The sequence below is a fragment of the Oryx dammah genome, unplaced genomic scaffold, assembly GCF_014754425.2.
Source record: "Oryx dammah isolate SB20612 unplaced genomic scaffold, SCBI_Odam_1.1 HiC_scaffold_17, whole genome shotgun sequence".
NCBI classification, from domain to species: Eukaryota; Metazoa; Chordata; class Mammalia; order Artiodactyla; family Bovidae; genus Oryx; species Oryx dammah.
In genome coordinates this window covers 5,654,390-5,675,876 of record NW_024070201.1, presented here as the reverse complement: position 1 = coordinate 5,675,876, position 21,487 = coordinate 5,654,390, and the positions used below count along the sequence as shown (strand labels likewise).

The following is a 21,487-nucleotide window of genomic DNA, read 5'->3' as shown; positions in this document are numbered from 1 at the left end:
TTATCTATTTTATAAATATTTGTTCGTAGCTGCTAATCCCAAACTCCTAATTTATCCTTCCCCTGCCTTTCGCTGTTGGTAACCATAAGCTTCTTTTCTATGTCTGTGAGTCTGTTTCTGTTTTGTAAATAAATTCATTTGTATCATATTTTAGATTTCACATATAAGTGATATCGTGCGGTATTTGTCTTTCTCCTTCTGACTTATTTCACTTGGTGTGATAATCTCTAGGTCCATCCATGCTGCTGCAAATGGCGTTACTTCATTCGTTTATAGCCAAGTGGTATTCCATTGTATGTTTATATCTTCTTTATCCATTCATCTGCTGGTGGACATTTAGGCTGCTTCCATATGTTGGCTATTGTGAATAGTGCTACTATAAACGTTGGATTGCATATGTCTTTTTAAATTAGAGTTTTCTCCAGATATATGCCCAGGAGTGGGATTGCTAGATCATATGGCAACTTTATTTTTAGTTTTTTGAGGAACCTCTATGTGGTTTTTCCTAGTGGCTCCACCAACTTACACTCCCACCAACAATGTAAGAATGTTCTCTTTTCTCCACACTTTCTTCAGCATATATTGTTTATAGCCTTTTAATGATGGTCATTCTGACCTGTGTGAGGTGATAGCTTATTGCGGTTTTGATTTGCATTTCTCTATTAATTAGCGAAGTTGAGCAATTTTATTGGCAATCTGTATGTCTTCTTTGGAGACATGTCTATTTAAGTCTTCTGTTCATTTTTCGATTTGGTTCTGTTTCTTTGTTATTGAGTCGTATGAGCTGTTTGTATATTTTGCAAGTTAAGCCCTTGTCAGGTCTCATTGTTTGTGTATTTTCTCCCAGTCTGCCAGTTGTCCTTTTGTTGTTATGGCTTCCTTTGCTGTGCAAAAGCTTACAGTTTGATTAGGTCCCATTTGTTTATTTTTGCTTTTATTTCTATTTCTTTGAGAGACTGAACTAAGAAAATGTTGCTATGATTTACGTAAGAGAATATTTTGCCTATGTTTTCTCTTCTAGAAGTTTTATGGTGTCATATCTTATATTTAATTAAGTCTTTAAGCCATTTTGAGTTTACTTTTGTGTAGGGTGTGAAAGAGAAATTCGCTCAGTCATGTCCAACTCTTTGTGACCTCCTTGGAATTCTCCAGGCCAAAATCCTGGAGTGGGTAGCCTTTCCCTTCGCCAGGGGATCTTCCTAACCCAGGGATTGAACCCAGGTCTCCCACATTGCAGGTGGATTCTTTACCAGCTGAGCCACAAGGGAAGCCCAAGAATACTGGAGTAGGTAGCCTATCCCTTCTCCAGGGGATCTTCCCAACCCAGGAATCCAACTGGGGTCTCCTACATTGCAGGCGGATTCTTTACCAACTGAGCTGTTACGGAATCCCATAGGGTGTGAGGAAGTGTTCTAACATCATTGATTTATATGTGGTTGTCCAGCTTTCCCAACACTACTTGCTGAAGAGACTTTCTTTTCTCTATTGTATATTCTTATCTCCACAGAGATTAATTGACTGTAGGTGTGTGGGTTTATTTCTAGACTTTCTATTCTGTTCCATTGATCCATACCTCTGTCTTGAAGCCAGCACCCTGCTGTTTTGATTACTTTGGCTTTGTAGTATTTTCTGAAGTCTGGGAGGGTTATGCCTCTAGCTTTATTCTTTTCCCTCAGGATTGCTTTGGCAATTCTGGGTCTTTTGTGGTTCTGTATAAATTTTAAGACTATTTGTTCTAGTTTTGTGAAAAATGTCATGGGTAATTTGATAGGGATTGCATTAAATCTATAGTTTCTGTTGGGTAGTAAGGCCATTTTAATAATATTAATCCTTCCAATCTAAGAATATGGGATATCTTTCCATTTCTTTGAATCATCCTCAATTTAATTTATCAATGTTTTAAAGTAGAACTACTAAAATATAAGATAAAAAATAAGAATGACAGCTGTATTTTATCTGTACTAATGACTAGGTAGAAAAAAAATTAGCTTGAAATAAGAAAAACTGAAGCAAAAGACAAACTTCCCCAAATGAAAAGCTAGTCAGAAGAGGCCTTCTTAGAAAGGTTAAAGACAGTTTCATTGAGAACATTTTATTTTCAGGAAGGAGGAAAAAGAGTGAATTACTATTATTTCTTCTGAGTCTGAATATTCATGATACTATCTCAAGGTTTGAGTTTTCTACAAAGTACACAGAATTTGTTATCAAAGTGTGATAGAAGCTGGTAACCATTAACTAAAGAGAAATACTGGATTGATCTTACACAACATTTTTATTGGCTTTTGTTAAAAATTTTCTTGTTGTTGCAAAATGCCCATCTCTTACCTAGTATGAGAATCCATTGAGTAGATTTGCCCATTATAACCTACTTCAAAGACCAATGAGCACACGTAGAGTCAAACAAACAAACAAACAAACACACAAACAATGAGAAACAAAACTTATACAGTATGTAGTCTGTGATATGGTTAAAGACAGATACATTTATATTCGCCATAGCAAATGTTAAGACCAAAAAGGCTTGTATAGAATTAATATAATTTGTGTGGTAATGCTATTTCCTATTAAAAGAATTATAATGCACGTCAGAAAATCCACAAGTAGGCTTCTTCCTGGAAATAAAAACCAAACGGATCAATTTGCCTCAGTGTATTAGTGAGGAAAAAAAATGATGCGTATCTAACTGAAAAGTTGCACTATGTTGATTCTGATTTTGTGTGAAGCTGACTGTATAATAATTTCCCATTTGGTTTAAAATTCTGACTCCAAAACTGAGAAACTGTTTAGAAGCATAATTATTTTCAATGAATTCGAAATTACCCTTAGCATTGAAGGCCATGGGAAGAATATGTAACCTGAGTTCCGATTTAGTCCTTAAGATCCAGTCCTCAGATCCAGCTCTCAGCCATCTTCATTTTTGAGGAAAGACTAGACTTTGCTATTTAGCAACCAATCCAGGAACTAGATTTCAGCACACTAACCACATCCTCCTTCTCTGTATCATATTTGTATGCTTTGGGTCCCGAAAAGAAGTAAATGTAGCCTAAAAGAGACAAAGATGAAATTATGGTTACTGAAAAAGGACTTGAAAATTTATAAATGGGATGGCCGTGCAATTGTAACTTTCTCCAGGGGGCACCGAAGAGAAACAGGAAATGTGCCAGGGGGCAGGCTAACCCTCAGCACAGCTCTCTCTGAGCCCTGGAATCCGACATCCCTAACTTGCCAGTCATCTCTCATCATTCTGTCTGCCACGCCAGGGGCGCTCTGTGCCTCTTCTCAGGCTGCTCCCATCCGGGAAATCCACCCCCCACTTTTTCTTTCCCGAGTCAAAAATCTAGCCGTTCTTTAAAACCCAGCGGAAGTCCCATCACGAAATCTACACCAGCTGATGCCTGTTTTGATCTTTTCTTTCTCAGATCACCTCTTGTAGTTATTGGGAAGACTACCACAACAATTCAGTACTAAATTATACTTGATTTCGAGTAATTTCATCTGCGTTGGATGGAGGGGCATTTCCCAAAGAGAGTAACCATTCCATGAGGGCAGAGACCCTAACTGAAGTTGCCTTTGCATTTCTCAACAGGGTCCAGCTCTGTGCTAAACACTCAAGAAGAATGTGTTGACTGACTGATTCGAAGATTCAATTAAACTTATTCAACCCAGTTCAATTCAACTTTTACAGCTATGTGTCAAACTTCAGAAGCTGGGTGATAGAATGGGGAAAGGCATTTATTCTCAATGGGAAGGTTGAGAATATGTACATTTTAAAGATGAAAAAGGTAATTTTGACTAGATGGCCTTTATGATGTAACTGGCTAATGGACTGAAGCTATACTTTTAAAAGTTTCCATTTGTAAAGAGACCTATAATGGCAGACTTTTTATACTTTTTCTGGTGGTTAATCTGGTTAACTAAATTTATAAGGGACTCAGGGCCCCCAAAAATAAGAACCAAGGACTCCCATTCGGAAATACATTTTCAGTTATGTTAAAGCAAAGCCCAGAAATTGTTACAATTTCTACAAAGAAAGTGTTTCATGGAAACACTCACCATTTAATTCTACAGCTGCATCTATTTGGCCATTGACTCCTGAAAATTCTTCTTCAGTACTCTTTGGATAGTCTTTTTCCATTTTCCTTTTTCGTTCATCGTAACTGTAAGAAATATTATTTCGTAAATAATATAAACATGAGGTATTCATTGATTGTGGAGGACATCGTGCTAGTCGGGTGTATTTAGCCAGGGTTGACTTATGATTTACTTTGGATCTCCTCTGTCTCTCTGTTTCTCTGCTGTCTCTCTCACACACACACATTCTGCCATTACTTTCCCAGGTTGCAGAGATTCTGTGGACACTAGTTTGGGAGTCACTTGCTCTAAACATTTTCTTTAGCAAATTGCCAGATATGTTGTTTAGACTTAGTTATATTGTTTAGAATTATAAGATCATATTTATATAATTAAAAATTACTGCTTTTCAGTGGAAAATCTACACTTATTTTCAGTGCTTTTTTCCACTATTGTAATTTCTCTCTCTCTTACCCTCCATGTATGAATTTCCTGGCTCACCAACAGTTGAAAGCCCTTCACGGAGGCTTTCATTAACCATTGCCATAGTTAGTCATCAGAAGTGCCAGTAAGGAGCTTTGTGCTACGTAGAGAAGGGGTTGAACAAATGACACACGATGAATGAATAAACAAAGAAACAAATGTGTGAATGATCAATAGATAAAGACAAGAAGTGAGAAAGTCTGGAATAACAGATATTCTGCTTTTAAAACATTCTAATTGTTTCCTAGAAAGATTATACAACTAATCAAAAAGTAGATTAGGTTTGTTTTTCTGAACTCACAACTACCATGCAAATGCTAACTCTGAAGACTGATTAATACATCTCTTTAGTAACTCTCTAAATTATCCCTTGTAAAGAGATTGACTCATATGAACCAGTATGACTTGGATGAGCTCAGCATGTAGGCAGAGCAGGCTCTCTTCCCTTCAAGAAGACTTCATTTAAAGTGTGAGAAAGTCCCTTCTTCACCAGCATGGAGCTCCCAGTGGGGACATTCTCTAGGTGGACACCCTACTCATTTCCCACCAGAAGGTCAAACAGTTTCTCCCAGTGCCTGGGCCACTGGGAGTTTCCTGCAGCAGCAATCACAACTGCTTCCCCTGAAATGTGCCTCTCACACGGCTATGACTACCCAGGCAGGGGACAGAGCTCTCGTGATACTGAGTAGATCAAACCCCGGGAAGGAATATTCAGGTTGAAACTGACTTGTGGTTGAGATGCTTTGCTGGGTGTTGAGGAGAAAAGTGGAAGTTAACTCCTGGAAGTCCAAACTCCCTTTCCAAGAGAGTCATTAGAACCTTCCAGCAGGCGGAGGGGAAACCCTAGCTATGTGAGTTACACAGATAAACATGGAAACCATTGCCATGGGTTGGCATCAGAAGTGCCAGTAAGGAGTGTCTATGCTGTCCGGGGGCGTGCTGCAAGGTGTCAGGACTGTAGTGAGGGAACAAGTCGGGGAAAGGACAGCTGGGCATAGTGCCTCGCCAGGGCTTGGATTTCTCTTGTTCGCTTTGTTCCAGTGTTTGAAATCTAGAGTCCCTGGTTCAAAGTAGGAGGGTGGTTGTTTACACATTAACCAGTGCTTACTAGGTTCTCTTCACTCACTTCCCTGAAACAGTTGAATTGAGGAAACGGATGCTATTACTGGAGCGTATGAGGAGGGTAATTCTAATGCTTAAAATATTTTGGGCGAGGGATGAAACAGGAAGAACAAAGTGACCGAAAGGTGTTGGCATGTCTGTAGACATACAGAGAGATGTGGTGGGGGATACCAGGGAACGTGACATTTTGAATTCTTTGTTTAATGTCAACCCCTAAGCTCAGGGGAAAATAGTGAAATGCCTTTCATATCCACTTCCTTTTTTGTCTGTCCTGAATAAAGGATTAGGGGCTGAGCTATGTTAATTAGAGCTATGCCTTACCTTTGTGTGCATTAAACATTTATGAGTGATTTTAAGAACTTCATCACCATTTACATCATTTTACAGCAAAATGTGTTCTCAGTTCCAAACAAGTGACTGGCCAAAGAATGTCTGTAGGGAAACCTATTACAAATTGAGATCTGCTCATACTGAGAAATCTGGAAAGTATGAAAGGAGAGAGTGAAGATCTTTTCTTGAGAATAGAAAAACCATTTAAATAATATGGAATAGGTTTTCAAGAAAATGATGACTATTAATCCAACAAAAAAAAAATAGAAAAACCCAATAGATGTGAAAAAGTGATCTTTCTTTTTTTTAAATGTGTGTGCTTAGTTTGCTAAGGGCAGTGGTGACAACTAAAATCTTATATATCTATCTGTTGAGAGGATAATGGAGTTAATAATATTATATGTAAATACAATTTCAGCAGAAATTTTGGACAAGCAATATCCAGCTGAGAATTTTAATTTTCAATTACATTTATAAAACCATAGGCAAAAATTTTGGCAAACCTGTGAAATCATTTTTCTTTTTTTCATCCCTTCTACCACTTAGTTCCTCTCCGTTTCTGTCAACTGCATCTCTGCCCTCTTACCCTTTACCCTATAACTGCTTTTCAAAGAGTATCTTTTTAGAGTATCAATAAAATCTCTGTTAAAGTATCAGTCTGACACATAAACCATGTGGTCCTCGGATGTTGGAGTGGGTAACCATTTCTTTCTCCAGGGACCTTCCTGACTCAAAGACTGAACCCTGAAATGCAGGTGGATTCTTTATCATTCAGGGCCAGAGCAATTATGGAAGCCCACATTTTAAGGTTAGCTGATAACATATATATTTCATTTGGGCCTCTTATATAGACACTGTGTAGATGGCCTTATGCAGTTAACATAGGGTTAAACTACTTCTCATTTTACCAAATAAGAACATTACCATTAACCATCAAAATAATAATTATCACCTATTTTCATCATCATTTCATAAAAAAAGAAACTTTAATACTGAAAAAGGCAGAAAGAACATAACCTCAGAAGAAAAGATGGTTCTTGCAAATAATACTGATCCAGATCACATCCTCCTATGTCTTTATTGTGCTATTCTATTTTTCTGTGGACTAATGAAAACTTTGTGATGATCTATCCCTTGGTTTTTGGACAGGTATTTGAGGATTTCACTTCCCTGGTAGCTCAGTTGGTAAGGAATCTGCCTGCAATGCAGGAGACCCCAGTTGGATTCTTGGGTTGGGAAGATTCCCTGGAGAAGGGATAGGCTACCCACCCCAGTATTCTTGGGCTTCCCTTGTGGCTCAGCTGGTAAAGAATCTGCCTGCAATGCAGGAGACCTGGGTTTGATCCCTGGGTTGGGAAGATCCCCTGGAGGAGGGAAAGGCTATCCACTCCAGTATTCTGGCCTAGAGAATTCCAAGGACTGTATAGTCCATGGGGTTGCAAAGAGTCAGACACTACTGAGTGACTTTCACTTTCACTTTGAGGGTTTCTGTTATAAAGCAGAGGGAGCACAGTCGATGGCACAGTCAGGGTTTGAGTTCTGACTCTGTTATGTGCTGGCTCTGTGATCAGGAGAAAGTGTTCTGAGCCCTGGTTTCTTTATCTGGAATATAGTGGCCATGAGGATGAGAGAAATCACACACCCCCACACACACACGCAGGCACATATGCACACAGAAACGTGCCTGGCACATGTAGATATCAAGGGCTGGCCCAAATTATTTGTTGTTTATTTTGGCCCCAAGAGGGCTTCCCTTGTGGCTCAGCCAGTAAAGAATCTGCTTGCAATGTTAGAGACCTGGGTTTGATCCCTGGGTTGGGAAGATCCCCTGGAGGAGGGAATGGCTACCCACTCCAGTATTCTGGCCTGGAGAATTCCATGGACTGTATAATCCATGGAGTCACAAAGAGCTGGACACGACTGAGTGACTTTCACTTCACTTGGTCCCAGGAGCCATTAACTGGCTGGCTAGCATGAAGTTGAGTGAACGTGTGATTTTGTCTGGGATCCTGAGTCATCAAAGAGTTTAGTGTTTACCTAATTTTTTAAACACACTTCATTGGGATAACATTTTGCAGTAGTAGGCAAAGTTGAGAAAAAAAGAAGAAAGGAGGATTAGAAAATATTGGAGGTAGTCCAGAGACCCCAGCAAAAATGAGGTTAGAAAGTCTACTGTTAATAGTATACTGAGGATTAAAGAAAATAAAATTATATGACAGGACGAGAGTTATGGGCATGGTTATTTTAATTGACAGTAAATAAACATATGGTGAAGAGAATGAAAAGTTACTACACATGGTAGATGGAAAGGACTTCTGGATCTGAACTCAGAGGGCATAAAATACAGCCTCGGATGGACTACTTTTAACTGTGTGGCCTTGACTTAATCACTTAATCTCTTAGATGCAATGTTTCTACATGTGAAATGAAGATAACAATACCTACTTCTCAAGATGGTTGAGGAGGCAGATGGGAAAATGAGAGGGAAAAAAAAGAAAATAGTTTGATTTCTAACACATAATAAACCATCAATATTTGAATACTAAGAAAGTATTTATTGTAAATTTACTACTGTGTGTATGCTAAGTTGCTTCAGTTGTGTCCACCTCTGTGCGACCCTATAGACTGTAGCCTGCCAGGCTCTTCTGTCCTTGGGATTCTCCAGGCAAGAATACTGGAGTGGGTTGCCATTTCCTCCTCCAGGAAATCTTCCCAACCCAGGGATTGATCCCACGTCTTTTATATCTACCTGCTTTGGCAGGTGGATTCTTTACCACTAGCACAACCTGTGTACTAGATACCTGGTAAAAGCACTGCACACATTTTCTCACCACTAAGGTCTTGTTTGTGAAACCCAAATCCCAGCTAAAAACGATTAACCAGTAACTATGTTTATTTCCTTTGAGAGTATTTGTTTCATCATTTAACACTGATCAATAGGTATAGAAATTAAACGAATCATTACTGACAGTTAAACTTTACTAGCAATATTGTTTAACTGCAATATTGGAGGGCTGTAGATATCTGATATGCTTTTTCATATATATTATCTTACTCTCCACATTTGCAATCTAAGGATTTAGGGAGTATTTTGGTAGAGTACCTGCGAATTGTTTAACTTTTGGCCAAGAACTTAGATTTGTTAGAAATTTCTAGCGTTTCCATTGTGATGATTTCTAACTTGTGTCAACGGCAAAATTTAACAGCATTCTGTCTTTTTGAACTACTGAATCGGGAGTTCAGTCTGCTAAACAATGCTTAAAGAAAATGTGAGAAAGGATGGCAGACGCAGGAATTTACTGTTTAGTATGTAAGATACCGTCTTCCCAGGTGGTGCTAGTGGTAAAGAACCCACTTAACAATGCCGGAGACATAAGAGACTTGGGTTCCATCCCTGAGTTGGGAAGATCCCCTAGAGGAGGGCATGGCAACCCACTCCACTATTCTTGCCTGGAGAATTTCACAGACAGAGGAGCCTGGTGGGCTACAGTCCATAGGGTTGCAAAAAGTTGGACATGACTGAAGCAACTTAGCATGCACACATGTATTTATGGTACATGTTTCAAGAAGTTTCTTCAAGGAGAGCTTTCTAGTGAAATCTAGTGGAATTTCTCATGGAATCCCCTTTGAAGTTAAGCCACTTCTAGCCAGGAAACACATGGTTCTCATGGAGGAAGGGATCTTTGTGATCTAAACTAGAGAGGGTAGGCGGGTAAATGATCAGGAATGAAGAGAAAGGAGAAGAGTAAGAACCTGCCATCCACCATCTTAGATGAGGAAAGTGGCTATGAGAAAATTCTGGAACAAAGAATTAGTAATAATGTTGAAAAGTACTGATGATCTCAATTGCTATCTGATGGATGAAATGCAAAATTATATCCAGCCTGAATGATCTAAATTCAAGACCTGTATATCCAACTCCCTTCCAGACATTTCCATTCTTTGATCTTACCAGCATGTCAAACTATATAACTACAAACTGGAATTTCTGTTTATTCTTTTAATTTTGCTTTACTTCTTAATTTTATTCTTTCCCTACTGAATGGCCTTAGCATCCTTGTCAAAAAGCACCTGAACATAGATATATGGACTGTCAATTTTATTCCATTTATCTATATGTCTGTTTTCATTTTTTTTTATAATTTTTTTTAATTAATTTATTTATTTTTAATTTTTACTTTACAATTCTGTATTGGTTTTGGCATAGATTGACATGAATTATTAGTATCATATTGTCTTGATTAATGCTGCTTTCTGGTAAATTTTGAGATTAGGAAGTCTGAATTATCCAGGTTTGTTTCTCTTTTTCAAAGTATTTTGACTATTCTCTCTCTCTTTTTTTTTTTTTTCCAAATAGATTTTAAGATCAGCTTCTCAATTTCCAAGAAGAAACCAGTGGTATTCTGGTAGGGACTGGGTGGAGTCTATAGATCTGTTGGGGAGCACTGCCATTAAATAGGGCTCTGAGCCATGAACATAAGATATCTTTCCATTTGGAGCTTGTTTAATTTCTTCTGACAGTGTTTTGTAGTTTTCAGATTACAAGTTTCACATTTATTCTGTTAAAATGTATTTCTAAGTGTATTTTTCTTCTTGATGCTATGGAACTGCTTTCTTAAATCATTTTTGCATTGTTCATTGAAGTATAGAGAAATACATTAGATTTTTTCATATTGAACATATCTACAAATTTGTGGACTCATTTTTCAGTTTTAACAGTTTTTTTTTTTTTTTTTTTTGAGGTTCCTTAGGCTTTTCTTTGTAAAAGATTATATGACATACAAATACAAATAGTTTTACTTTCTTTCCCATCTTCTGTATCATTCTTTTTAAAATATCATTCATTCTTGCTTAATTGCCCTGACTAGAGCCTCCAGTAAAATGTCAAATAGAAGTGGTAAGAATGAAAATTTTTGTCTTGTTCCTGACTTTAGAGGGAGAGCATCCAATCTTTCAACACTGAGAATGGTATCAGCTGTGGGTATTCATAGATGCCTTCTATCAGAGTGAAAAAGTTTCCCTCTATTCCTTGCTTATTGAATTATTTTTTTATAATGCAACAGTGTTTGATGTTGTCAAATGCTTTTGCTACATCTATTGAGGTGATCTTATGGTTTTTAATTTTTAACTCTATTGATATAGTGTATTATATTAATTTATATAATTAATTAATTATAGATGTTATTATAGATTAACAGATGTTAAACCAATCTGGCATTCTTGGGGAAAAATTCCCAGCTGGTCGTGGTGTATAATTCTTTTTTATATGTTTAAGGATTTGGTTTGGTAGTATTTCTGGAGGATTTTTGCATCCATATTCACAATAGACATTGGTCTGAAGTTTTATTCTATGATGCTTTCATCTGGTTTTCATATAAGGGCAATACTGGCCTCGTACAATGAGTTGGGAAGTATTCTTTTCTCTTCTACTTTCTGGAGGAGTTTGTTAAAAATTGGCAATAATTTTCTTTAAATGTTTTGATAGAATTCACCAGGAAACATGTAGGCCTGGGTTCTTCTTTGTGGATAATTTTTATACTATGAATTAAACCTCCTCATTTGTTATACGTCTACTCAGAATGTCTTATTTCTTCATGACTCACTTTGTCTTTTTATCACTTTGTATTTTTCTAGGAATTTGTCTGTTTCATCTAGACTTTCTAATTGATTGGCACACAATTGTTTATTCTTTTATAGTCCATTTTATTTCTGTAAGGTTGTGTTCACTCTTTCATTTCTGATTTTAGTAATTTTGGTTTTGTCTTTTGTACTAGTTTAATTTAGTGAGAAGTTTATAAATTTTTTTGACCTTTTTAAGGTCAAAATTTAGCTTTGCTGATTTTCTCAAATTGTTTATTCTCTACTTCATTTTCACTGTTATCTTTACTATTTCCTTTTTCTTGGTTGTTAGAATTAATTTGTTCCTTTTTCCAGTGTCTTAAGTGGAAAGTTAGGTTATTGATTTGAATTCTTTCTTTTTTTTAATATGGATATGTACAGCTAGAAGTCTCCCTTTGAGCACTGCTTTAACTGCATCAACATAGGTTGTGCTTTAATATTCATTCATCTTAAAGTATTTTCTAATTTCTCTTGTGATTTCTTCTTCATCCCATTGATTGTTGAAGAGTGTGATATATAATTTCCATTTATTTGTGAATTTTCCAGTTTTTCTTCAGGTATCTGTTTCTAGCTTAATTCCATTGTAATCAGAAGAGATATTTTGTATGATTTCAATGATTTTAAATTTATCAAGGCTTCTCTTGTGGCTTAACTTCTTATCTATCCTGGATAATGTTCCACATGCACTTAAGTAGAATCTATAGTCTTCTTTGACTGAATGAAGTGTTCCACAGATATCTATTAGGTCTAGGTGGCTTATAGTGCTTTTCAAATCTTCCTTTCCGAATTGATCTTGTTTTCCAGTTGTTCTGTCCATTATTGAAAGTGAAGAATTGAAGTCTCCAACTATGATTACTTCACACGTTGTTTCCTCTCTTCATTTTTGTCTGTATCTTTGCTTCATGCATTTTGAGGCCCTACTGTTAGGTTGTCTTATATTTTTGGTAGAGTAATCTGTCTTTCACTATAAATTGTCCCTGTCTATTCCTAGTAATACTTTTATTTTAAAAGTATTGTTTTAATACTTCTTGTTGCCTGATATCATAGCTACCCTGGCTTTCTTATGGCCATGGTTGGCAATGATATATATATATATATATATATATATTCCCCCTCCCATCCTTTTAACTTTCAGTCTATTTGTATCTTTGAGTACACAGTGGCATCTTGCTTTTTAATCCAGTATGACAGCCTTTGTAATTTGATTAAATTGCTTAATCTATTCATATTTAATATTACTGATATAAATGGATTTATATACTTCTGTTTTCTACATATCCCACATCTTTTTTAGTTCTTTTTCCCTCCTTATGCTTTCTTTTGCATTACTTACAAATTTCCAATGTACCATTTAAGTTTCTTTTGTTATTTTTTCACTTCACTTAATAGTTATTTTCTTAGTAGTTGCTATAAAGCATACCATGTACTTATTTTAACTTACCATGCTCTGCTTTCTTCAGAAAGAAACAAATCTTTCTATATGTTATAGGCCCAACAATATAATTATATACATATATATGCTTTTATACAGTTAATTTAAAAATTAGAGCAAATATACATTTATACTGCCTTTCATAGTTTCATAATTGCACTCACTGGTGTTCTTTTTTTTAATGTGGATTCAAATTTTCAAATTACTGTCTGGGTTTACTTGCTTGAAGAATTTTCTTTACTACTTCTTGTAAGGAAGATGATAGTGATAAATTCTCTGTTTTTGTTTATTTGGGAATGTCTTCATTTTGCCTTCATCTTTTAAAAATAGCTTTGCAGAATAGAGGATTCTTGGTTGAGCATTTTTTCCTTTAAGCACTCTGAAGATGTTTCCCACTACTTTCTGGCTTAACTGGTTTGACTGATTTTCAATCTTGTTCCTGCTCTAATACAGCTGCACTGCTTTCAGAGTGATATAACAAAAACCTTAATGAGTTACTTCCCTTAAGACCTTTACAGATATCCCTATTTTCTCTAAATTAGCACTGATTTCATAAAATGGCACAGGCCCTTCCTGATCTCCATCCTTGGGCTGCATCTCTCATCCCAGCCCATGTTCTGATCATACTGAACTATTTGAGGTTTTCCTCCTATACACAGGCTGTTTTCATGCATCAGTGCCTTTGCTTCAACTGCTCTCTTTGCCTGGAAGATACCCTGCCCATCCTGTCTGGGAAACTCCTACTCAACTCTCAAAATGAAGCTCAGTCATTGCTTCCTCTAAAAACTCTTTCTTGACAATTTTGCTAGAATTGGTCATTTCCTTTTGGTTTTGCTCCACTGAACTCTGTGCAGTCTTCCCCTTGTGGCCACTTGTGGCATCTGGGTTGCTTTTAATTAGTTATCTACACATTTACTTTCAACTGTACAACTTGCTGAGGGCATAAATAACACCCAATATGAACTGAGTCCTTACCATATGACAGGAATTTCACATTTTTCTTATTGATTTCCACAACTCAATGAAGTATATACTATTTCTGCATTCAGAAATGATCCAACAGAAAGATGATCCAACATGCCAGAGTTGAGATGAACACTCTCTTATTCCTGTCTACACTCTGAAACAGCAAACTTTGTGCCTTGTTATGAGTGTCAAGGTCTTAGTACACAGCTTGACATGTAATCATGACCAATACGGGCATGAATACAGTAGTTTGGTAATACATTAAAAAAAAAAAGATTAAAAAACAAGATTTTGAAATCTATCCATCTTTCTTATTTGTGTTACTATTATTTATTTCTCTATTTTGATTTAATATAAAATTTTTAAATAAACAGATCCAGTTTCAGCATTCTTGAGGGATCCAGGAAGGACAGAATCTGGAAGACTGTATCTTAATTTGGGCTTCCCGGATAGCTCAGTTGGTAAAGAATCCGCCTGCAATGCAGGAGACCCTGGTTGGATTCCTGGGTCGGGAAGATCCTCTGGAGAAGGGACGGCTATGCACACCAGTATTCTTGGGCTTCCCTTGTGGCTCAGCTGGTAAAGAATCTGCCTGCCATGTGGGAGACCTGGGTTCAGTTCCTGGGTTGGGAAGATGCGCTGGAGAAGGGAAAGGCTACCCATTCTAGTATTCTGGCCTAGAGAATTCCATGGGGTCGCAAAGAGTTGGACATGACCGAGTGTCAATCATGCCTCTAGTCTATCTGTTAGAAAGAATGATTTAGGAGTGGAAAAGGGCTTGTACCTATACATTTGTAAGTCATTTTACACAAATTTTAGAAACCACTGACAGAAGCAGAAGATATTAAGAAGAGGTGGCAAGAATACACAGAAGAACTGTACAAAAAAGTTCTTCATGACCCAGATAATCATGATGATGTGATCACTCACACTTACCTAGAGCCAGACATCCTGGAATGTGAAGTCAAGTGGGCCTTAGGAAGCATCATTATGAACAAAGCTAGTGGAGGTGAGGGAATTCCAGTTGAGCTATTTTAAATACTAAAAAATGATGTTGTAAAAGTGCTCCACTCAATATGTCAACAAATTTGGAAAACTCAGCAGTGGTGACAGGATTGGAAAAGGTCAGTTTTCATTCCAATCCCAAAGAAAGCAATGCCAAGAATGCTCAAACTACCACACAATTGCACTCATCTCACACACTAGTAAAGTAATGCTCACAGTTCTCCAAGTCAGGCTTCACAACACGTGAACCGTGAACTTCCAGATGTTCAAGCTGGTTTTAGAAAAGGCAGAGGAACCAGAGATCAAATTGCCAACATCTGCTGAATCATGGAAAAAGCAAGAGAGTTCCAGAAAAACATCTATTTCTGCCTTATTGACTATGCCAAAGCCTTTGACTGTGTGGATCACAATAAACTGTGGAAAATTCTTCAAGAGATGGGAAAACCAGACCACCTGACCTGCCTCTTGAGAAACCTATATACAGGTCAGGAAGCAACAGTTAGAAGTGGACATGGCACAACAGACTGGTTTCAAATAGGAAAAGGAGTACGTCAAGGCTGTATATTGTCACCCTGCTTATTTAACTTATATGCAGAATACATCATGAGAAACGCTGGGCTGGAGGAAGCACAAGCTGAAATCAAGACTGCCGGGAGAAATAGCAATAACCTCAGATATGCAGATGACACCACCCTTATGGCAGAAAGTGAAGAGGAACTAAAAAGCCTCTTGATGAAAGTGAAAGAGGAGAATGAAAAAGTTGGCTTAAAGCTCAACATTCAGAAAACGAAGATCATGACATCTGGTCCCATCACTTCATGGGAAATAGATGGGGAAACTGGGGAAACAGTGTCCGACTTTATTTGGGGGGGGCTCCAAAATCACTGCAGATAGTGACTGCAGCCATGGAATTAAAAGACTCTACTCCTTGGAAGGAAAGTTATGACCAACCTAGACAGCATATTGAAAAGCAGAGACATTACTTTGTCAACAAAGGTCCATCTAGTCAAAGCTATGGTTTTTCCTGTGGTCATGTATGGATGTGAGAGTTGGACTATAAAGAAAGCTGAGCACCAAAGAATTGATGCTTTTGAACTGTGGTGTTGGAGAAGACTCTTGAGAGTCCCTTGGACTGCAAGGAAATCCAACCAGTCCATCCTAAAGGAGATCAGTCCTGGGTGTTCACTGGAAGGACTGATGTTGAAGCTGAAACTCCAATACTTTGACCACCCGATGGGAAGAGTTGACTCATTTGAAAAGACCGTGATGCTGAGAAAGATTGAAGGCAGGAAGAGAAGGGGATGACAGAGGGTGAGATGGTTTGATGGCATCACCAACTCACTGGACGTGGGTTTGGGTAAACTCCGGGAGTTGGTGATGGACAGGGAGGCCTGGCGTGCTGTGGTTTATGCGGTCGCATAGAATCGGACATGACAGTGATTGAACTGAACTGACTATCTCAAAGCATGGTGGAGTTGATGGCCTCCCACTTCTCCCAGAGTCCTCAGAGGCCCCTTGGTGTAATCACTGCTCTGTTGTTAGTAAGCAAGGGAGAATACTTACAGGGAGAAATTATCCAGAGGCGGCAGAAGTAATGTAAAGAAAGAAACTGGATGGATAATTTAGGCTGTCAATTATAGGAACGGCAAACCACTTCAGTATTCTTGTCTTGAGAACCCCATGAACAGTATGAAAAGGCAAAATGATAGGATACTGAAAGGGGAACTCCCCAGGTCAGTAGGTGCTCAACATACCACTGGAGATCAGTGGAGAAATAACTCCAGAAAGAATGAAGGGATGGAGCCAAAGCAAAAACAATACCCAGTTGTGGATGTGACTGGTGATAGAAGCAAGGTCCAATGCTGTAAAGAGCAATATTGCATAGGAACCTGGAATGTCAGGTCCATGAATCAAGGCAAATTGGAAGTGGTCAAACAGGAGATGGCAAGAGTGAACGTCGATATTCTAGGAATCAGCGAACTAAAATGGACTGGAATGGGTGAATTTAACTCAGATGACCATTATATCTACTACTGTGGGCAGGAATCCATTAGAAGAAATGGAGTAGCCATCATGGTCAACAAAAGAGTCTGAAATGCAGTACTTGGATGCAATCTCAAAAATGACAGAATGATCTCTGTTCGTTTCCAAGGCAAACCATTCACTATCACAGTAATCCAAGTCTATGCCCCAACCAGTAATGCTGAAGAAGCTGAAGTTGAACGGTTCTATGAAGACCTACAAGACCTTTTAGAACTAACATCCCCAAAAGATGTCCTTTTCATTATAGGGGACTGGAATGCAAAAGTAGGAAGTCAAGAAACACCTGGAGTAACAGGCAAATTTGGCCTTGGAATGCAGAATGAAGCAGGGCAAAGACTAATAGAGTTTTGCCAAGAAAATGCACTGGTCATAGCAAACACCCTCTTCCAACAACACAAGAGAAGACTCTACACATGGACATCACCAGATGGTCAACACCGAAATCAGACTGATTATATTCTTTGCAGCCAAAGATGGAGAAGCTCTATACAGTCAGCAAAAACAAGACCGGGAGCTGACTATGGCTCAGATCATGAACTCCTTATTATCAAATTCAGACTGAAATTGAAGAAAGTACGGAAAACCACTAGACCATTCAGATATGACCTAAATCAAATCCCTTATGATTATACAGTGGAAGTGAGAAATAGATTTAAGGGCCTAGATCTGATAGATAGAGTGCCTGATGAACTATGGAATGAGGTTCATGACATTGTACAGGAGACAGGGATCAAGACCATCTCCATGGAAAAGAAATGCAAAAAAGCAAAATGGCTGTCTGGGGAGGCCTTACAAATAGCTGTGAAAAGAAGAAAGGTGAAAAACAAAGGAGAAAAGGAAAGATATAAGCATCTGAATGCAGAGTTCCAAAGAATAGCAAGAAGAGACAAGAAAGTCTTCTTCAGCGATCAATGCAAAGAAATAGAGGAAAAGAACAGAATGGGAAAGACTAGAGATCTCTTCAAGAAAATTAGAGATACCAAGGGAACACTTCGTGCAAAGATGGGCTCGATAAAGGACAGAAATGGTATGGACCTAACAGAAGCAGAAGATATTAAGAGGAGGTGGCAAGAATACACAGAAGAACTGTACAAAAAAGATCTTCACGACCCAGATAATCACGATGGTGTGATCACTCATCTAGACCCAGACATCCTGCAATGTGAAGTCAAGTGGGCCTTAGAAAGCATCACTACGAATAAAGCTAGTGGAGGTGATGGAATTCCAGTTGAGCTCTTTCAAATCTTGAAAGATGATGCTGTGAAAGTGCTGCACTCAATATGCCAGCAAATTTGGAAAACTCAGCAGTGGCCATAGGACTGGAAAAGGTCAGTTTTCATTCCAATCCCAAAGAAAGGCAATGCCAAAGAATGCTCAAACTACCACACAATTGCACTCATCTCATACGCTAGTAAAGTAATGCTCAAAATTCTCCAAGCCAAGCTTCAGCAATATGTGAACCGTGAACTCTCAGATGTTCAAACTAGTTTTAGAAAAGGCAGAGGAACCAGAGATCAAATTGCCAACATCTGCTGAATCATGGGAAAAGCAAGAGAGTTCCAGAAAAACATCTATTTCTGCTTTATTGACTATGCCAAAGCCTTTGGCTGTGTGGATCACAATAAACTGTGGAAAATTCTTCAAGGGATGGGAATACCAGACCACCTAACCTGCCTCTTGAGAAACCTATCTGCAGGTCAGGAAGCAACAGTTAGAACTGCACATGGAACAACAGACTGGTTTCAAATAGGAAAAGGAGTACGTCAAGGCTGTATATTGTCACCCTGCTTATTTAACTTCTATGCAGAGTACATCATGAGAAATGCTGGACTGGAAGAAACACAAGCTGGAATCAAGATTGCCGGGAGAAATCTCAATAACCTCAGATATGCAGATGACACCACCCTTATGGCAGAAAGTAAGAGGAACTAAAAAGCCTCTTGATGAAAGTAAAAGTAGAGAGTGAAAAAGTTGGCTTAAAGCTCAACGTTCAGAAACGAAGATCATGGCATCTGGTCTCATCACTTCATGGCAAATAGATGGGGAAACAGTGGAAACAGTGTCAGACTTTATTTTGGGGGGCTCCAAAATCACTGCAGATGGTGATTGCAGCCATGAAATTAAAAGATGCTTACTCCTTGAAAGAAAAGTTATGACCAACCTAGATAGCATATTCAAAAGCAGAGATGTTACTTTGCCGACTAAGGTCCGTCTAGTCAAGGCTATGGTTTTTCCAGTGGTCATGTATGGTTGTGAGAGTTGGACTGTGAAGAAGGCTGAGTGCTGAAGAATTGATGCTTTTGAACTGTGGTGTTGGAGAAGACTCTTGAGGGTCCCTTGGACTGCAAGGAGATCCAACCAGACCATTCTTTAGGAGATCAACCCTGGGATTTCTTTGGAAGGAATGATGCTAAAGCTGAAACTCCAGTACTTTGGCCACCTCATGCGAAGAGTTGACTCACTGGAAAAGACTCTGATGCTGGGAGGGATTGGGGGCAGGAGGAGAAGGGGACAACCCAGGATGAGATGGCTGGATGTCATCACTGACTTGATGGACGTGAGTCTAAGTCAACTCTGGGAGTTGGTGATAGACAGGGAGGCCTGGCGTGCTGCGATTCATGGGGTCGCAAAGAGTCGGACACGACTGAGCGACTGAACTGAACTGAACTGAGAAATAGGAACAGAGAAGGCAATGACAACCCATTCCAGTACTCTTGCCTGCAAAATCCCAGGGATAGGGGAGCCTGGTGGGTTGCCGTCTATGGGGTTGCACAGAGTCCAGCAAGACTGAAGCACCTTAGCAGCAGCAGCAGTAGCAGCAGAAATAGGAAAGGAAGGAATAAAAGCAAACAGACGAATGGGGAAGTAGCCCTTGTTAGTAAAGTTATCCAATGTGTCATTTGATGGGGCAGCATGTGCTGGCATCAGCCTGGCAGAGCCCCATTTGGGTTTCACTTTGTAGCTCTATGGTCTGCTCCTCTGTAAATTACTATTACACTGATATGTGGGTTCTCACTCTTAGGTGGTGGTGGTGGTTTAGTCACTAAGTTGTGTCCCACTCTTGCAACTTCAAGAATTGTAGCCCACAAAGCTCCTCTGCCCATGGGATTCTCCAGGCAAGAGTACTAGAATGGGTTGCCATTTCCTTCTCCAGGGGATCTTCCCAACCCAGGGACTGAACCCCAGTCTTCTACACTGCAGGCAGTCTCCTGTATTTCAGGCAGATTCTTTACCCTTAGCCACCAGTGAAGTCCCCTTACTCTTAGAGCCTGAATCAACTTGGCCCAAGGAAACACTCAATCCTCAGGGGAGGAAGCTATTCAGTAGTTTTTTTAATGGCACTTCATTCACTAAAATGGGTCCCCAGCCCTAGGGGTTCATGGAGAATTTCCCTGACAACAAGCATATCTAGAGACTTTTCTTCCATTGGCACATTATTTGTACCACAGACTGAACTAGCACGGGGACCAAAGAAGAACCTGAGGGATGACCAAGGAGAGTAAATCCTAACACACTGTCCAGGGGTATCAATATAGTAAAATTCTTGGTGTGTAACTTGAGGCTTCGGTATTTCTGGATGTGTCCACGTGCTTTACCTATAGAACTTCATTGCCCCCTTTCTCTTTCTTTCCAGTCCAACTTCTTTCTATTTAATATAGGATATAGCAATGGCACCCCACTCCAGTACTCTTGCCTGGAAAATCCCATGGATGGAGGAGCCTGGTAGGCTGCCGTCCATGGGGTCACTAAGAGTCGGACACGACTGAGCGACCTCACTTTCACTTTTCACTTTCATGCACTGGAGAAGGAAATGGCAACCCACTCCAGTATTCTTGCCTGGAGAATCCCAGGGACGGTGGAGCCTGGTGGGCTGCCATCTATGGCGTCACACAGAGTCGGACACAACTGAAGCGACTTAGCAGCAGCAGCAGTAGTGACTGAGGCACCACTGGCCATCAGGAATCCTGTGGCAATCATAAGAGTGGAAGCTACCTGTTAATACTTGAGCAAAATGTCAGAAGGAACTTGGGACCCTAATGGCCATGGACCCATCTTATCAGCTCTAAATCCATAAAACTTCAGACATCTCACATATATGAGAAAAAAAACCCTTGTGGTGTTTAAGCCACAGTTATTACTGGCCTCTCTTTCTAGCAGCTGAACATAATTTCTATCTGATACAGGGCTTTATAGACTATAAGATGTCATACATCTTATAGTCTATAGGCCCTATTGAGCAAAATGTGTCAAACACAGGGGGGCAGTTATTAATAAAAATCATACATTAGCTTTTCCTGAACTTCTGAGCTGTAGGTCAAGGTTATTTGTCATATTTCTTATTGTGAAAAACAGTGTGTGTGTTGGAGAGTGTAAAATAGAAGACTCTCATTGCTGAAAATACTGTATCTGCCTTGC

The 21,487-nt window shown here is 39.0% G+C and overlaps 1 protein-coding gene across 1 annotated transcript in view; it reads right to left on the bottom strand.

Moving 5' to 3' along the window:
- Nucleotides 1-2,826: 2,826 nt before the first annotated feature.
- MMP20 (matrix metallopeptidase 20) overlaps nucleotides 2,827-21,487 on the bottom strand; it is a 62,019-nt gene continuing 43,358 nt past the window's right edge. The window contains exons 9-10 of the mRNA XM_040257844.1: nucleotides 4,054-4,157; nucleotides 2,827-3,043 (exon numbers count right to left, since the gene is read on the bottom strand). Of these exons, the coding sequence (XP_040113778.1) occupies nucleotides 2,943-3,043; nucleotides 4,054-4,157 (205 nt within the window). The 3' untranslated portion in view covers nucleotides 2,827-2,942. The remainder of the gene's footprint in view (nucleotides 3,044-4,053; nucleotides 4,158-21,487) is intronic.